The sequence below is a fragment of the Podarcis pityusensis genome (assembly GCF_964106645.2).
Source record: "Podarcis pityusensis genome assembly, chromosome: 2".
In the NCBI taxonomy this organism is placed as follows: Eukaryota; Metazoa; Chordata; class Lepidosauria; order Squamata; family Lacertidae; genus Podarcis; species Podarcis pityusensis.
Genome location: NC_138029.1, coordinates 77,291,535 through 77,306,391, shown reverse-complemented (window position 1 = coordinate 77,306,391; position 14,857 = coordinate 77,291,535). Strand labels below are relative to the sequence as shown.

The following is a 14,857-nucleotide window of genomic DNA, read 5'->3' as shown; positions in this document are numbered from 1 at the left end:
AACCCTGTTGGGAGATAATATGGGGCAGTTGTCTATTAATGAGTATTTTTATTTTCTCTTGAGTGATTGGATTGTTTTACATAGAGAAGCATGTCTTTCTACAGTTAGTTCTGCAGCTAGTGAATAGTATCGGCAATGTAGATAGTCTGCTAATTCATAGAACCATAGAATTCTATGACTGTTTAATAGTAGCTTGTGGGAAATAGTGTTCTTGCCCCTGTCTTTGTGGAAGATGTATTTCTGTGATTTCAAAAAAAGGTCTGCAAAATTTATTATGGGATTAATTGATCATTTAAAGTTTAATTTGTACTTCTAATTACTTTGACAGCTGATTTTTAAAAGCTAATTTAAAAATATTGTTAGGTTTTTAAAAAAAACACAACTGCAGGTGGTGTTAAGACTCTTTTAAACACCCATTAAAAAGAGGCCTTTCTCTTTTCGTTCACATGAGAAGGAATGCCTCTTCTAAGAGGTTGCCTGCTATAACTAAACTAAACATTTTATAAGAAAAAAAGAAATATGCTTCTTGCTTCAGGACTCTTTCATTCTATTCAGATGCAATTTCTGGAAATGGCATGAATTTTAGTTAATAGATTCAATCAGTCAACTAAGGTGTTTTTAATAGGGTGGCAGCCCTAATTTATAATTTATATGAAGAGGACTCATAGTAGTAATGTCTTAATTTGTTTTCTTTATAAAGTAGAATCATAGAAATATATTTCTTCTACGGTTTGGCAAACGGAGGCAAACTGCTATTGCTTACTCCCGTGAAGTTACTAGACATTACTAATACCAGGGTAAACATGCATTTGGAACACTTCTGGATAGAACCACTGTCAATATGGAGTAAAGAAATGGCACTTGTGGAAAGGAATAATACACAACTACTGCTTTCCCTGCTGCTTCTACATTCTACGCTGTAGATGGTGCAAAGTTGGGCTGCTGAGGGGTGTGGCCTGGGGAGAGAGGGTATGTTGCTGAGGAGGAAGAGGAGGAGCCTGAGGAGAGTCCTGAGACCCAGACAGAGAAGCCCCCAGGCATGAAGTTCCCAACCCCTGACATAAATTTACCTCCTTGGAGATTCAAAAGCAGCTTTGGGGGGGGGGGGGTCTGAGAAGAAAACATTCTAGTGCACACAATGGCATTTGTGCCTCAAGATGATGCTCTAAAATTCCAAAAGGAAAAAGGTGGAGCTTCCCCATATGTCGAGGTGGGCCAGTAAACTGCAATACTTAAAAAATAAATACAGTGGTACCTCGGGTTAAGTACTTAATTCGTTCCAGAGGTCCATTCTTAACCTGAAACTGTTCTTAACCTGAAGCACCACTTTAGCTAATGGGACCTCCCGCTGCCACCGCACCGCCGGAGCACGATTTCTGTTCTCATCCTGAGGTAAAGTTCTTAACCCGAGGTACTATTTCTGGGTTAGCGGAGTCTGTAACCTGAAGCGTATGTAACCTGAAGCGTATGTAACCCAAGGTACCACCGTAAATCATTTCATACTTCCTGCCAGCCAAATAATTCCCAGGGTGATTCACAAAACCAAACCAAAGCAGTGTAGCTACTGCTAACTTACATACTCTAAATTCTAAGCATCTTGTAAACAAGTTTGGTAGATTAGAAAAAGGGTTGTCCCTTGAATCCTGCAATGCCACATATAAACAAAACTATTATAGGGGCCAGAGATGTTCCCAGGAACAGCCTCTCTCCCAGCAGAGGCACTTGCTTTGTTCAACTGATTTTCACTAGACTTAACTTCATGTTGGGGGTTGGGGCTGGAGAATCAGCTTCGGTGGTGCTCATGGTTACATTGCTTAGATCAGGAGTGGTCAACCCATCAGCTAAGAGGATGGCTTCTTATTTGAAAAGTTTTTGGCAATTTCTCTCCTCTCCCCGTGTCAGCAGAACAAAGAAAACCAATGGCATCAGCATCACAGTGAATAAACAAAATGAATTTGTGGGAATTTTGAGTGGGGGAAGTGGGACTTTGAGGGAAAACAATCAGCTAAAAGTATATAAAAGAAAATACAAATAGAATGAATTGGGGAAGGAAAGAAATGGGTTGACTTTAGATGGAAAGATAATAAAAGGGATTAATTTCCTTCTTTGGCCTTAGCCCACTTTACCGTGCTGCTCACAGCGTTGGGCATGGGTCAGTGCAGCCCTTGGCTGGAAAAGGTTAGCCCCCTGGCTTGAATCCAGGAGTTTTAGTTTTGTAAGATCGATATCACAATTATGATGATGTCTCGTGGCAAAGTAAGGGAAAGGAGCACATATCCTTGTGAATCTCTAGGTGGTCTTGCATTTGAGAACTGAAACAAAAGATCCTACATAGTGGATTTTTTGTTCTTCAGGACTGGTTAAGATTTCTGTATCTATGTATATCTTGGATTCCATTAAGATGTTTAACTGATGTCAATCTGAAAGGCCAGATGCAAGACCTGTAACACCCTACAGTGCTTTGATTAGGGATCTCATGTCTTTCCTGGATAATAGTCAAGGTCAGGCATAGGCCTATGTCTGGTCAAGGTAATACAGGGAGGAGAGGATCTGGAAGATCAGGCTACGTAGTATGAAACCCTAGCAGCTTACACAAACACACAAAAAAACACAAATACCAAATTACACACAAATTACAAAAATAACCATAGACACATAATTTTCTTGGCAAACAATAAAACATCTATTGGTCTTAACACTAAAGACCCAACTTCCCGTCCATTCCATATTTCAAATTCATATTACTTATTGCCAATACACATTTTTTTCATAATTAAACTTATTCTCAATAAATCTAATTTCTTCTATCTACCTAGCAACTATTACTGAAGTTCCTTGAATGCTCGAATGCTGCAACAGAATTTAAACTACTATATTTATTTTTCAGATATTCTTTGAAAACCTCCCATTTAGAAACAAATTCCTGTTTTGATTTATTTATGGAAAACGTATTAGCAGCAATTTTCTTAAAAGTTGCCATGAACCATGCAAACCTACACTGGAGCAGGTATAATCATTAGGGTGCCTTGGGTATGTGCCTTACACATTTGTGTTTCGTACTTCCATTGAAGAGTAGGATGACTCATTTCATCCTGCAAAGAGATGAGTTCACTGCTTCCAAATCTGTTACCTGGAAATCTCGCTTTTGGGGAGATGTACCACTTCTGATGGTGGAAAAAAGTTGGTTCAGGCTTTTAGAATAAAATGATGGTGTGCTTGATGGTAGGTAAAGATCATTGGGGCACTCATTAGAGCTCCTTGGGTACATGTCAGTCTGGCTCACTGACAGGACAAAATGTTCATATTGTGCGGAAGAGTTGAGTACCGGATGCAGTTGGACAGGACAAACTTTGAAAACTCCAATAGGAGTTTGAAAATGTGTAAGGAATGTTGGAAGCTGCTGCATATTAGATCAGGCTCTTGGTCCATGTAAGCCCAGTACTGCAGTAGCTCTCTAAGGTCACAGGCAGAGGTGTTTTGTATTGCCCCCCAGCTGAGATCTCAGGGATTGAACTTGGGGTCTTCTGCATACAATGCATGGGATCTACCTTGTCCAATAGCCCTGATCTGAACACAACTAGAAAACGATTTGTACATTTCATTACACTGGTAAAACAAAGCCTATGTATAAATGGCTTTTTTTGGCCTGAGCAAAAACTATGTAGGGCGGTTTAACTTGATCTCAAGGATCAGGTAGTAACTTGCATCCAATGGCTGCTGCTAGAATGACTGTGGTCTAGGATAGAATGAGCTTCTAGGATAGAGATTTGCAATTGGCAGCCTTTGAGTCCCTGAGGGGTAATTTTTGGTTGTTCAGACATTCTACTTGTGTGTAAAAACAACTTGCAAGTGGGGAGAAGTGCACTAAGCCTCACCCACTGTTTTCCTCAACACTTGAGTCACCAAGATGTGGCTGGGCTACAACTCCCATCATCCCTGACCACTGGTCCTGCTAGCTAAGGTTGATGGGAGTTGTAGTCCAACATCTGGAAACCTAAGGTTGAGAAAGACTGATCTAACTTGTATAGCCTCTTGTATCTGTGGAGGCTTCCTTAAGCAATTTCAGACCTTTATCTTCCTGGGTCCTTAATCACACTGGAAGCCTCCATGACTGTAGGAGGTTGTCTGCTTCAGATGTTTAACATCCCAACTTATGGAGGGTGATGGAGCCGGAGCTTAGCAATTTGTCTCGGCTTGCTTGTTGTTTTCATATGTCACTGGAATGCCTGAAGACTAGTATGTTGAGTGTTCAATCTGTCATGACATATCTTATCTGTGATGAGAGGTGGTAGTATCACATAGCTTGTTGCCTAATACAGTTACAGGTTTAAAGGGAAGGAAAAGTATTGTGTATAGGCATTGCAGCTGGGTTCAAACTTGTGACTCTCAAGGATCTCTCCCTCCTGGACTTGTGCATGTGTCATTGCATTGACTGTGATAATGAAAACACTTCATCTGGGTTGTTCAATCAGCTAGCAGTATGTGCTTATGTTGGTAATTCCCAGTGAACACTGGAAAAAACCAGACTTCCACCTAGGGCTACATAAGGGGCCCAGAGGCCTAAGACCAAGCATTCAAAGTGCAGCTAAACTCACATTGGGATCTCTCTGAGTTTCTGATAAGCTGGTGTTCAGAACAATGGAACTCTGAAGAGTGATGCATATTGAGAAATGTATTCCGGAATGATGGAACTTGTTACAACGCATGAATATATAGAGGAACCAGATAAGACAAAAAAATTGTGATTTTATCCAACCCAACTCTGTGCATATTTTCTGGGAAGCGAGGCTTCACTGATGTCGGTGGGTCTTATGCTAAAGTAAATGTGCATAGGATTACAGCCTTAATTTCACCATATTTCCATGAACTAGCAAAGGAAAGCCCATAGGTAGTGAGAAGTGTTCAGGAATTGGCCAAAGGGCAAGCATTGTGTTTGAGTGAAGTATATAAAGCTTGCTGTCTTGTTCTCTTTTCAGAATGTATGCGTTAGCCGCTCTCGAGAAGAAGCTTTGAGGACTGTACCTAATCATTTGTAGCACCTTTGACCTCCCCTTGCCAGCACCGTCCCAAACTGCTGAAGCAGTGCTAAGGAAACCACTCAGGGACCTGAGAATGAAGGCAGCCTTCAAGGAAGCCAAGCAACACAGAAATGCATGCACTCCTCTTCTTCTCGAAGACGCGGTTTCAACTGCCTGGGTCTGGCACAAGGCAAAGTTGGCATTAAAGGTTGAAATGGACCAAGTATTTGTGGAACAGAGAATGAAATTGCTTTTAAATTAATATATGTTGTCTTTATCCTGTTGTTCTTCGACTGTGGATGTTAAAAGTATGAAATGCTGGTGTCTCTCTTAATGCTGTATCTTAGCTTTCTTCTGCAATACTTTCCTAAGCCTTTCTTGCTGTGATTTCCTGTTTTATTCCTATATTATATATAAAATCTTTACCAATGTTTCTTCGAGGATTCTTCCAACTATTTATTTTAGTATACAACAAAAGGTACCACCAGTCTCTTTGTGAGATATATTAATCCAGTTAATATATCAATTTTAGCAACAAGCAGTGTTGTCCACTCCAAGTCATTGCTTTGCAGTGAAACAATTTATTTTCTTTCTTTTTTTTTGGTAGCTGCACTAATTTCTAGGTAATTTTACTAAAGGCTCCACTTGATGCTTCACATCATTTAATGGAAAGCCAGAATAGGTAATATTTTCCCAGATGCATTCCATCTATCTTGTTGAAATGTTCCAGAACTCCTGGTTTATTATTATTATTTGAATACTGTGTGAATAGTTTCCTTTCCACATCATGCATACGGCAAACCTATTTTGTCTGCTTATTAAAAACCGCATATTTTACTTAACTGTTTTACCTGGTCCTCCCCCCCTTTTTACACCCCCTCAAACTCCAAACCCCAAGCAGAGAAGCCTATGAAAAGGGAGGATTTTTAATTGACACTAATGTAAACATTGCTCCAAGTGGAGCAGATAATAATAACAATAAAGCAATTAGCATGGTGCATGGTGGTTACCAGAGGTGAATGGCAATAACAGTGCAGGGACGGTATAAGACAAATTACTAGAGAGACCAAATTATTATGAAGCGCTCCGGAGTTATTGGCATTAATGCAAGCTTGCTCTTACCTATCTTCTTGAACCAAAGTCACAGATGAAGTATTACCTGTTTGGGGTTTTTATTTTTATTATGTATTGGTGATATTTAAGTTAAAATGCATTGGATGGGTAAGATGAAAGTGATCCTTTATTGCATATCTTCTACTTTATTGATGAGAACAGGATTTGCACATTCATAAATGGAAACAATCTTCCACCCCCCCCCCCAAAATGAGGACTCAGGATTCTTTCTTTCCGTGAACCTTAAGCAGCCACATCTTTGCCTCTGTGCATTCCTTTAGTGGAGCTCAAGAGCATAGTGAAGAATAGGGCCCTCTAGGATTTTCAAGTATTTATATGCAAAGAGGGATACTATGCTGTAAGTGAAATTGGATCAGTCCTGCTTTAGGGTCACAACCCAACAGGGATATGCTCCAGATATATCCTGTTGAAATGAATGGGAGGCGTGTGAAAGAAATTCCTGTTAGTGATAAAACTTCATGCATGTTAGGCCAGTTGTGTTTGTTGTACTAAGCCAACGTATAGTGTAAATAATCTGTCCATGTGATACAAATCAGCAAGCAGCAGATTAGGTGCCTGTTTGTTCTTGAACCGAAGAAAGCTTTGTCCTGTGTGATTTGAATGCTTTTTTGCCTTGCTGTCTGTGCTGGTACCTCATCGAACCTTGCCATGCTGTTAATGTTAAGAGTTCTCTGCAATGGACTATGTAAGCTTTGCCAAGTGGGGACTCGTTTATGTGGCTGGGTGCTATAATGTAACATACTGCCGTGTTCTTAATTTCTTTAATAAGGTAGCTTAGCAATATAATCAGCGTTCTGGAGATAAGCCATAAAGCCAACCTTATTTCAGAAACATAAAAAGGACTGTGTTAAACTATCAAACACTTCAGAAGCGCTTTAGCTGTACTCCATCCTTTAAGATAATATGCCTTGACATCATAATGTATTTATTCAGGTAGATCACGACTTACTGGAGTAGATGAAAAGGGAGAGCTCTGCTGTTGGCCCACAGTATGGTGTCAGCTGGAGAAGGGGATTTTGGGTAATGGCTTAAATCACAGATGAATCGTGTCAACAGCCTAGCCCTAACTTCTCTAGATGTGAGCCACAAGTAATTATTATTATTATTGGCTCCTTAATGGGCTTGAGTTCATCCCTGAAAAGTTGAGGATTCATGAGCAGAAAATTGTGCAGGTATAACTTTGGATTTTAAGTGGTAAATGTGGTTCCTATAGGAAAATACTCTCCTCTAAGTTAGCTTAGCCTGCAAGCTAGCCTTCATTGGCGGGTGTAGCATTTTCTTCTAACCTTTTCTTAACCAGAAGTATTTGCTTTCTCCCCCCCCCCAACCTTCATATTTCTCAACGTGCTGTAAAACTGTGGCTAAATATTTTATGTATAGTAGATATTTTTATAGGCTACATCTAAATATACTGTGATAACAGTAGTTTCTATTTACAAGATTGTATAACTGAAAAAATCATTGTGTGCAAGAATAAATTATAATTGTATGTTGATACTTGAAAATGAAAATACTTGGAAGCTCTGGATTCTAATTTAACTTAAGATGTGATCCTAATTCCACAATTTGGAAATGAGCCCCTTTGAAATGAGTTTGCTTGCTTCAAAGTAAATGAGTTTAAAACGAATATGTTAGATGGTTGGTGTGCCACCAGCTTCATCTGGGTTTCTAGTGATCAACTAATCCAGAAGACCTCTTGTATTGGTTGATCCACAGGACTGCTTCATCCTCTACTTTTGAAAGTGTGAAGAGGGTTTCTAAAAATATGGATCTGACAGGTACATTTATCAGAGAGTTCCCATTACTAGCCGTTTCCTTTTAAGTGTACACTTGAATGATAGCCGGTGGCTTTGCTTATGTGAAATTCCTCTCAGTAGGTACAAGAAATGGAAAAGGTTATGAAAGCATTTCCTTTTGTCATAACATGTATCGTAGACCCAAATGATTTTGAATGAGACTAATTCGGATGTGACTGTTAACTCACCTAGTTCTAAGGATATATTTGGCCTTCAATTTAATCTTACATGAGATTTATCCCAAGCTAATAAACATTGTTTTAAATTGTGAGGGATGCTAATTGACTTTTCTCTCTCCTGAATTTTTTTCTTTTTTTTTTTTTTTGGACACTTCATGTCCAGCTCAAGTGCAACGATGTTCAAACTAAAATCTGTCAAATTGGGTCAAGCATATATTTCAAGTGCTATTGATGAATATTGAGTCATTTCCAGGTTTTTATATTCTACAACAACAGGCCAGGAACTGTGAGGTTTGCTGGAGTTAGTGCTAGATGAACTGTCACTGGATGAACTGTCAATGTTTGGTTTTAAGCAGCACTGCTGTATTTACATATGTTTTTTGAAGTGTTGCTGGCACTTTGAGACTAGCAGAAACAGGTGACTGCTTCTTTTAAACACCTACTCCTCCTTCAGCCATAATTTATTTACCCCCTGCCATTACTCATAAAACGACTCTTCTTTTAGGCTGCCATTGCCAGCGTTTAAATAGCACTGTCATTGTTTCGGGTTGTTTCCTGAAAATGCTGGATTAATTTGAATCAAAGAGAATCAGAACTTTATTTCTAGCTATCTTTCTACAATTTTTTACATCAAAGAGTGCTATTTATTTAATGTAGTGATGCAAGTGTAGCACTGTATCCTGGCATGTCCATTCGAACCGCCGACCTTCTGATCAGCAAGTCCTAGGCTCTGTGGTTTAACCCACAGTGCCACCCGTGTCCCTGTGGCTAGGGTAGAGCCCACTAATAATTAGAGCCAACAGCAGTATAGTCCCCCTGCTATGTAGCAAATCTTCTATAACTCTCATCACTTTCCCAGCTGCCATCACTCATCACTCTTTCCTCGGCCATCCCTTCTTTCCGTCTTTTCCATCTTCCTCTGTGTTTGCATCATTTCTTTTAAATCGAATTGTTGAGAGATTTCACTCCACAGAGAATAGCCACTTGACAGATTTTAACCAGCTGGCTCCACAAAGTCAGGGTTCATAAGATGCTGAGATGATGGATTCCTTTCATTTTTGTTTAGGATGGAGATAATTGCGGTTAGGGAGTAATCTGTTAATTGTGCCTCATAAGTTGGAGGCTTTAAATGCTTAAAGCTGACTGAACTCCACCCTGTTCAGTATTTAAACCTCTCCTATTTTATCTTAGTCTGAGTCTTTGTTATTGACAAAATCTAAAAACATGGAAAATGGTGTGATGGATCCTTTTTTCACCCAATTCCAAACTTATTTTTGAAGGGTTGTTTTGTTCTTAACAAAACAACAGATAGATAATGACCCTTCCTGCTAGTCAGTACTTTTCCCTCTAGGACCAATGGGATGATCCTGGGATCAATTCTGCCCTGCTCACTCTATCTTGTGTAGTCTGCATTAACCACAGACTGGTGGCTAGGAAGGATCTGTCTAGAAGTGTTCTATTTTCCCTGAAAGTTACCAGGCATCTAACACTACAAATTCTTGAATGTTTGTTTGTGTACCTGATGTTGATGATGAGTAATGGGACACTGAGTTGGCAAGTACAAGCCATGCTTTGGTAACGTGGCACAAATCATTCATTTTAAGAATTTTAACTAATATAATTTAATGTAATTAAGGTATGTCAGTAGCTGGATTAACACTATGTGCCCAAGACCCAGTAAAGAGTTGGCTCTCATGTTCCCACTTCCCATTCTCCTGTGTGGCCAGCTTTCAGTTTCAAAGAATGTTGATGTGTCAAACAAACCAATTTCAAACCATGGGTTATGAAGTTGTCTTGTTTAACCAGGTAGTTTTGTAGACATCACCAGCTGCTGTCTTGTAATTCATAGTATTGTTGTATTTCTTTTCTCAGCTGATCAAGGAATTTTCACTTTCCTTTAGCATGCGATGATGTTTGGAAATAAGCTGACAAAGTAGTGCAGGAATGGGGAAACTTAGGCCTGGGTGGGAGGCAAAACTATCTCTGGACTTTTTAGTCCAGACCTCCTACTGGCCCTTCTTTGCACATGCTGTGTTTTTGTCTGATTAGACTGTGTTCTTGTAGCTGAATGCCTCTTTGTCTGCCTGAAGAATAGAATGTGTGTGTGTGTAGAAACTAGCCTGATTTACAAAAGTTAAATTGAGTTGCCTCTCTGCCCCTTCCAACACTCGCATGCACCCCCAAGAAGGGTGTGTGGCCCTTGAGCTGAAAAAGATTCCTGATTTCTGATGGCAGTATAAATAAAGAAATAGTTTAAATGTTACAGAAGGCAGTTGGCAATTTTCTGTAATGCTTCTGTAATGTTAGTCAGTGTTAATCAGATGGAGGGAAATCAATTATGGAATAAATAATAAAACCTACATTCCATAGGAAATACCTTAGTTAATACAGTTTTACTTTTACTTGTAGCTCTAGGAAGTGGCCTAATATGTCCACAGGTACATTCTGAATTTATGGAAGATTTAGAAATTGCTGTTACAAAGGAAGTTGCCTGAGGAGAATTCAGTTTATATCAGGCCAGTGTTGAGCCCAGAGTCATTTTTAAACTTATTAATTTCATGAAATATCTGGATAATCACCCCGAGTCCTAGCTAGCAAATCTCGTGTAGACTACCGTGACAGACCTCTATTTAATTTAGTATTACCTCAGTGTTAAAAAAGTAGTTTACAAATGCATAGTGGTATTTGTAGCTGTGGAAACTTGTGCTTTTGCCTATAAAAACAAACTCCTAGGAAGTATTGTACTGCCTGACTCTTTAGCCAAAGTGTCTGCTGTTGATGCCTAGAGAATAAATATTTTTAGTAACCTATGAAACCTGGCACATGGGAAAGATACGTCTTGCAGCAAGCTGGACTTAACAAATCATGTGACTTTCAACAAGAGTAAGGCTAGATTTGTAGCTATCAAAACAAAGAGTTTCCGCAGTAGGGATATTTCAAGTTGCAAGTGGTGAGCTTCTGCCTTGAAGCATAACCCAACTTTCAAGAAGCAAAAATATTAAAGCTAAAGATTCTGTGTATCTTAAAAAGAATCATGAATGTTTAAAAATGCTGTCATGTGTCCCTGAGAGAGCATCCCAGGGGACCATAGCCTTTCTAATGGATACCAGAGCTCTAATGTTGGTGCCCCCAAAGCCTAGGGCTGAACCAATGCCAGAACACTGTTGGCATTAGAGCTAAAAAGAGAGTGTTGCTCTGGCATCGACACCCTGAGGATTAATTCCAAGGGGTATCCATTTTAGGCCCCAGGGGAAGCCATTGCAGGGAAGGCAATATTTATGGTAGTGGAGTGGGGGAAGTAGGAATACTTGGAGGATATTCTTGCTAGCCTGGAGGGGCCCTAGCTACCAAGTCAGTGGTGGCTCATGCTTAAAAGAGCCTGCTTTGTGGGTTAGTGTCCAGGTCATTAGCTTTCAGAGGGTAAAATAGGAAGGGTAGCTGTCAGGGGTTCAGGGACAGAGGCACAGGGTAGGGAGGAGATGGAGAGCGATGGGGATGAATCCCAGGACAGCGAGGAAGAGGATGACAATGACTCAAGAGATTCCATGAGTCTTTCCAGCGAATCAGAGGATTCCCAGAAGGGGGCGCCAGTGGTCAAGGCCAGGGGAGCCCCAGGGGGGACGTGTCAGGAACAGGGGGCCAGCGGGGGATCCCAAAGTGGCAGCTGGGCGTCAGGACCAGCCTCCCCGCCAGAGTGCAGCGAAGGGGGTGGAGGTTCCAGTGTATCAGGGGAAGCAGCTCCGGCAGCAGAGAAGGGAGGGAGGTCGGAGCAAGCCACCCTCCCGGAAGGGGAGGGGAGTAGTGAAGGGAGTAGTGTAACTGTCAAAAGGAAAGTTAGAGGTTGGGCGCGCGCGCCAAGTTCAAATGTAGAGGCGCGCGGAAGTACAGGGAGCCCGGAGGAAGGGCCAGGTCCTAAAGCCCGCAGGAGGGGGGAAGAGCAGTCGGGGGATAGCGCGTCAGGGGAATCCAGGAGGGGCGAAACCCCAGCGGGCAGGAAGACCCTGAGGAAAAGGAAAGAGAGAAAGAGGTGGAGCAGCGCAAGGCTCTTAAACTGGTGCAGGGGAGGGACTGACTCAGAGGGGACTTCAACGGTCTAAGCGTACAGACGTGGGGCTGCGCGCCTCGGATATGAAGCAAACAATGAACTGCAATAAACACTTTTGTATATAAGAAGAGATTGGCGTTGGTCTTTTGTGAGCTGAGACCTGAGGCAGCCTTGACAGTAGCGTTTCAGATAATAGATGTATTTTTATTTAGCCTTCTAAGTTTTTCAACAATCCATAATCAATACATTGGTTTGACAGCATTCCTTCCCTGTTGCCCCACATCCCACCCACCCCACAGTTTCAACATGCTGTACATGTTGTAGGGTGTTTCTGCCTAGCCTAAAAATCTGTTATCTGGATCAAGATATAAGGTAGCAATGATTAGTTATCACATACTGTGTATTTAAATACTCCTACGGGAACTAGCCTTCATCTTCTCAAGCGTGCTGAGGCTTGACTAGACCTATATTGGCTGGCAACGAGACCAAAGTTAGACGCAAACCACACAGGTCTTTAACGGCAGGTTCTTTGAAATGAGACCTGCCCACCATCCTTCATTAAAGGTGTGTTGCCCGGTCTCATGCATGCTTATTTAAATGTTTGCCCAACTGCATTTAAGTCAAGTTCTACCTCACCGTGTGCCCAATACAGATTGACGCCTGGAAAAATAAATGACAAGATGGCATCCCCTTCCCCACTTAAACAACTAAGTTGGGAGTTCTATTTTTCTTCCAACACTGAGGACAGGACAGCATCCTCAAAGGGGGTTGGGGACTAAATGGCACACATACACACAGCTTTGTTCTCTAGCACTTCACTTCCTCACTCACTGGGTTGCAGATAGGGGGCCTGTGGTAGCTGTAGTCTAATAAGGAAAGGCCCACATGTTTTTAAATTAAAAAAAAGACTACTTTCACTGTCTTTTAGATGGGGCTTCATCCATGAACAGCAAAGCAAGAACAACTTAAAAGGCTGTAAACCTGCTGGATTGAGGGCCTGAGAAGCACCATAATCAATTGATGCCACTTTTTATTAATTAAAAATAGCAATATTTGAAGCTCAGAATCAACTCAAATTATTTAGTTTGATGGACTTTAAAAACTGCCTAGCCATTTCACTTTATTTGAAGGGTAGTACCCTTCGATAACCTCTTTCACCTCTTGAGCAAAATATACAGCATATACATAATTCCCCCCCCAAACGGATAACTACATTCAAGTAACCACGTACACAATTTACATTTTCCCTACTGCAGAGGAAGTCATTTACATATGATTCACAAGGATACTTAAACTCAACCATGCACAATGAAGCTACCGCCAGAATGGGCACAATTAGTTGCTATTGAGTGTTGTTCGGAATGAAAGGAAAGAGACGACAGTATCCTCTGATCACATTTCACATGGAGTGCTCGAAAACTTCCATTACAGCAGTACCTGAAAGTTCCTCTGTGCTGACAAACTATTTCTCTAAAATGCGTTCAAATTTAGGGTTGGTAAAAGAGAACCCAGCAAATGCAGATTGATCCATAGAGTCTATTAAGTTTTTGTCACTGTATGATAGCCGTGGTTTCTCACTCAAAAACTCTCTGTCAAAATTGCTGTAGTCACTTGCTGATTTCTGTATAGAAGAGAAGCAAAGAACCAAAAGAAAGAAAAAAATTAGTCAAAGTGTCTTCAATTCTTCTTGCTCTTGCTCAGTAGGAGTCCCATTTCGTTTTAACAAGCTCAGACAAACAACTGCAGCATGAGTTCGGTTGGCTGCACTGCTTCAGCAAGTAACAAGTAGGAATTTATCACACATCAGGTGGAGATTGTTTTATCAAACAATCACCTGTAATGTCTAGTAATACTTGAATACAGAAAGTCCTGCATATCTGCCATCTAGCCATAATATGCTACCAGTAAGAAATAAGATCAACCACATATTGAGGGCAGAGCACAAATTAGCATACAGAAGGTTCCAGCTTCAATTCCAGATACCTTCCAGACCCAAATCCTTCCCTTTACCTTAAAAAAAACCCTTGCACTGATTTACTTAATATAACAGTGAGCAGCATTACCCATAGGGGAAGGGCCACTGCTCGGAGCAACAAGTAAATATTGTTTATTGTTATATTTTTAAATATTGTGTTATCTGTTTGGTTATGTGGAAAACCTAATAATTTTTTTTTGAAAAAACAACAACAGATAAAAGCATCACAGTTTTACACTTGGCTAGATTCAAAAGGATACCTACCACTTTGGGTTTGAAGGGCGGTTCCACTTCCCTCTTCTCAAGTGCTGTCCAATTAATCGCTTTGAAGAAAGAATGATCTCTGATGTTTCCAGTTATTCCCAGTCGTCTTGTTGGATCCCTTTCAAACAACTACAAAATATAATGCGCATCCAGCTTCAGTTACTTGGCCTGCAGATCACATTTCTGATAGAAACTAAGACTTTAGCTGCTGTTCAGAAAAATAAGACGCTGGACTCAATGGAATTGATCTAGGGCAGCCATTGTGGCCAGTTCTAGTCACTATTGCTGGCAGCTGCAAAAGCTGCTTTGGATGGGGAGAAGGGGTGGTATGTATGCCATATGACTGCCCAGTTGTTGTGTATACAACATAATCTGCAACAAGGGGGCATATTATCACTAGGCTGCATGTGACAATGCAACAAGACCCTCCAGTCCTGTAGCTGGTT

At 40.8% G+C, this 14,857-nt stretch overlaps 2 protein-coding genes across 6 annotated transcripts in view; one reads left to right on the top strand and one right to left on the bottom strand.

Annotated features, from left to right (window-relative positions):
- PFKFB4 (6-phosphofructo-2-kinase/fructose-2,6-biphosphatase 4) overlaps nucleotides 1-8,219 on the top strand; it is a 74,964-nt gene extending 66,745 nt beyond the window's left edge. For all 3 annotated transcript variants that reach the window (XM_080994199.1, XM_080994198.1, XM_080994197.1), the window contains one exon: nucleotides 4,977-8,219. Coding sequence is in view for 1 of the 3 variants with exons in the window: in XM_080994198.1 (XP_080850324.1) it covers nucleotides 4,977-5,036 (60 nt within the window). In the remaining 2 variants the exon portion in view is untranslated. The remainder of the gene's footprint in view (nucleotides 1-4,976) is intronic.
- A 4,672-nt stretch (nucleotides 8,220-12,891) lies between these two features.
- PRKCD (protein kinase C delta) overlaps nucleotides 12,892-14,857 on the bottom strand; it is a 53,627-nt gene continuing 51,661 nt past the window's right edge. For all 3 annotated transcript variants that reach the window (XM_080994193.1, XM_080994195.1, XM_080994194.1), the window contains exons 17-18: nucleotides 14,412-14,540; nucleotides 12,892-13,793 (exon numbers count right to left, since the gene is read on the bottom strand). In XM_080994193.1, the coding sequence (XP_080850319.1) occupies nucleotides 13,635-13,793; nucleotides 14,412-14,540 (288 nt within the window). In that variant the 3' untranslated portion in view covers nucleotides 12,892-13,634. The remainder of the gene's footprint in view (nucleotides 13,794-14,411; nucleotides 14,541-14,857) is intronic.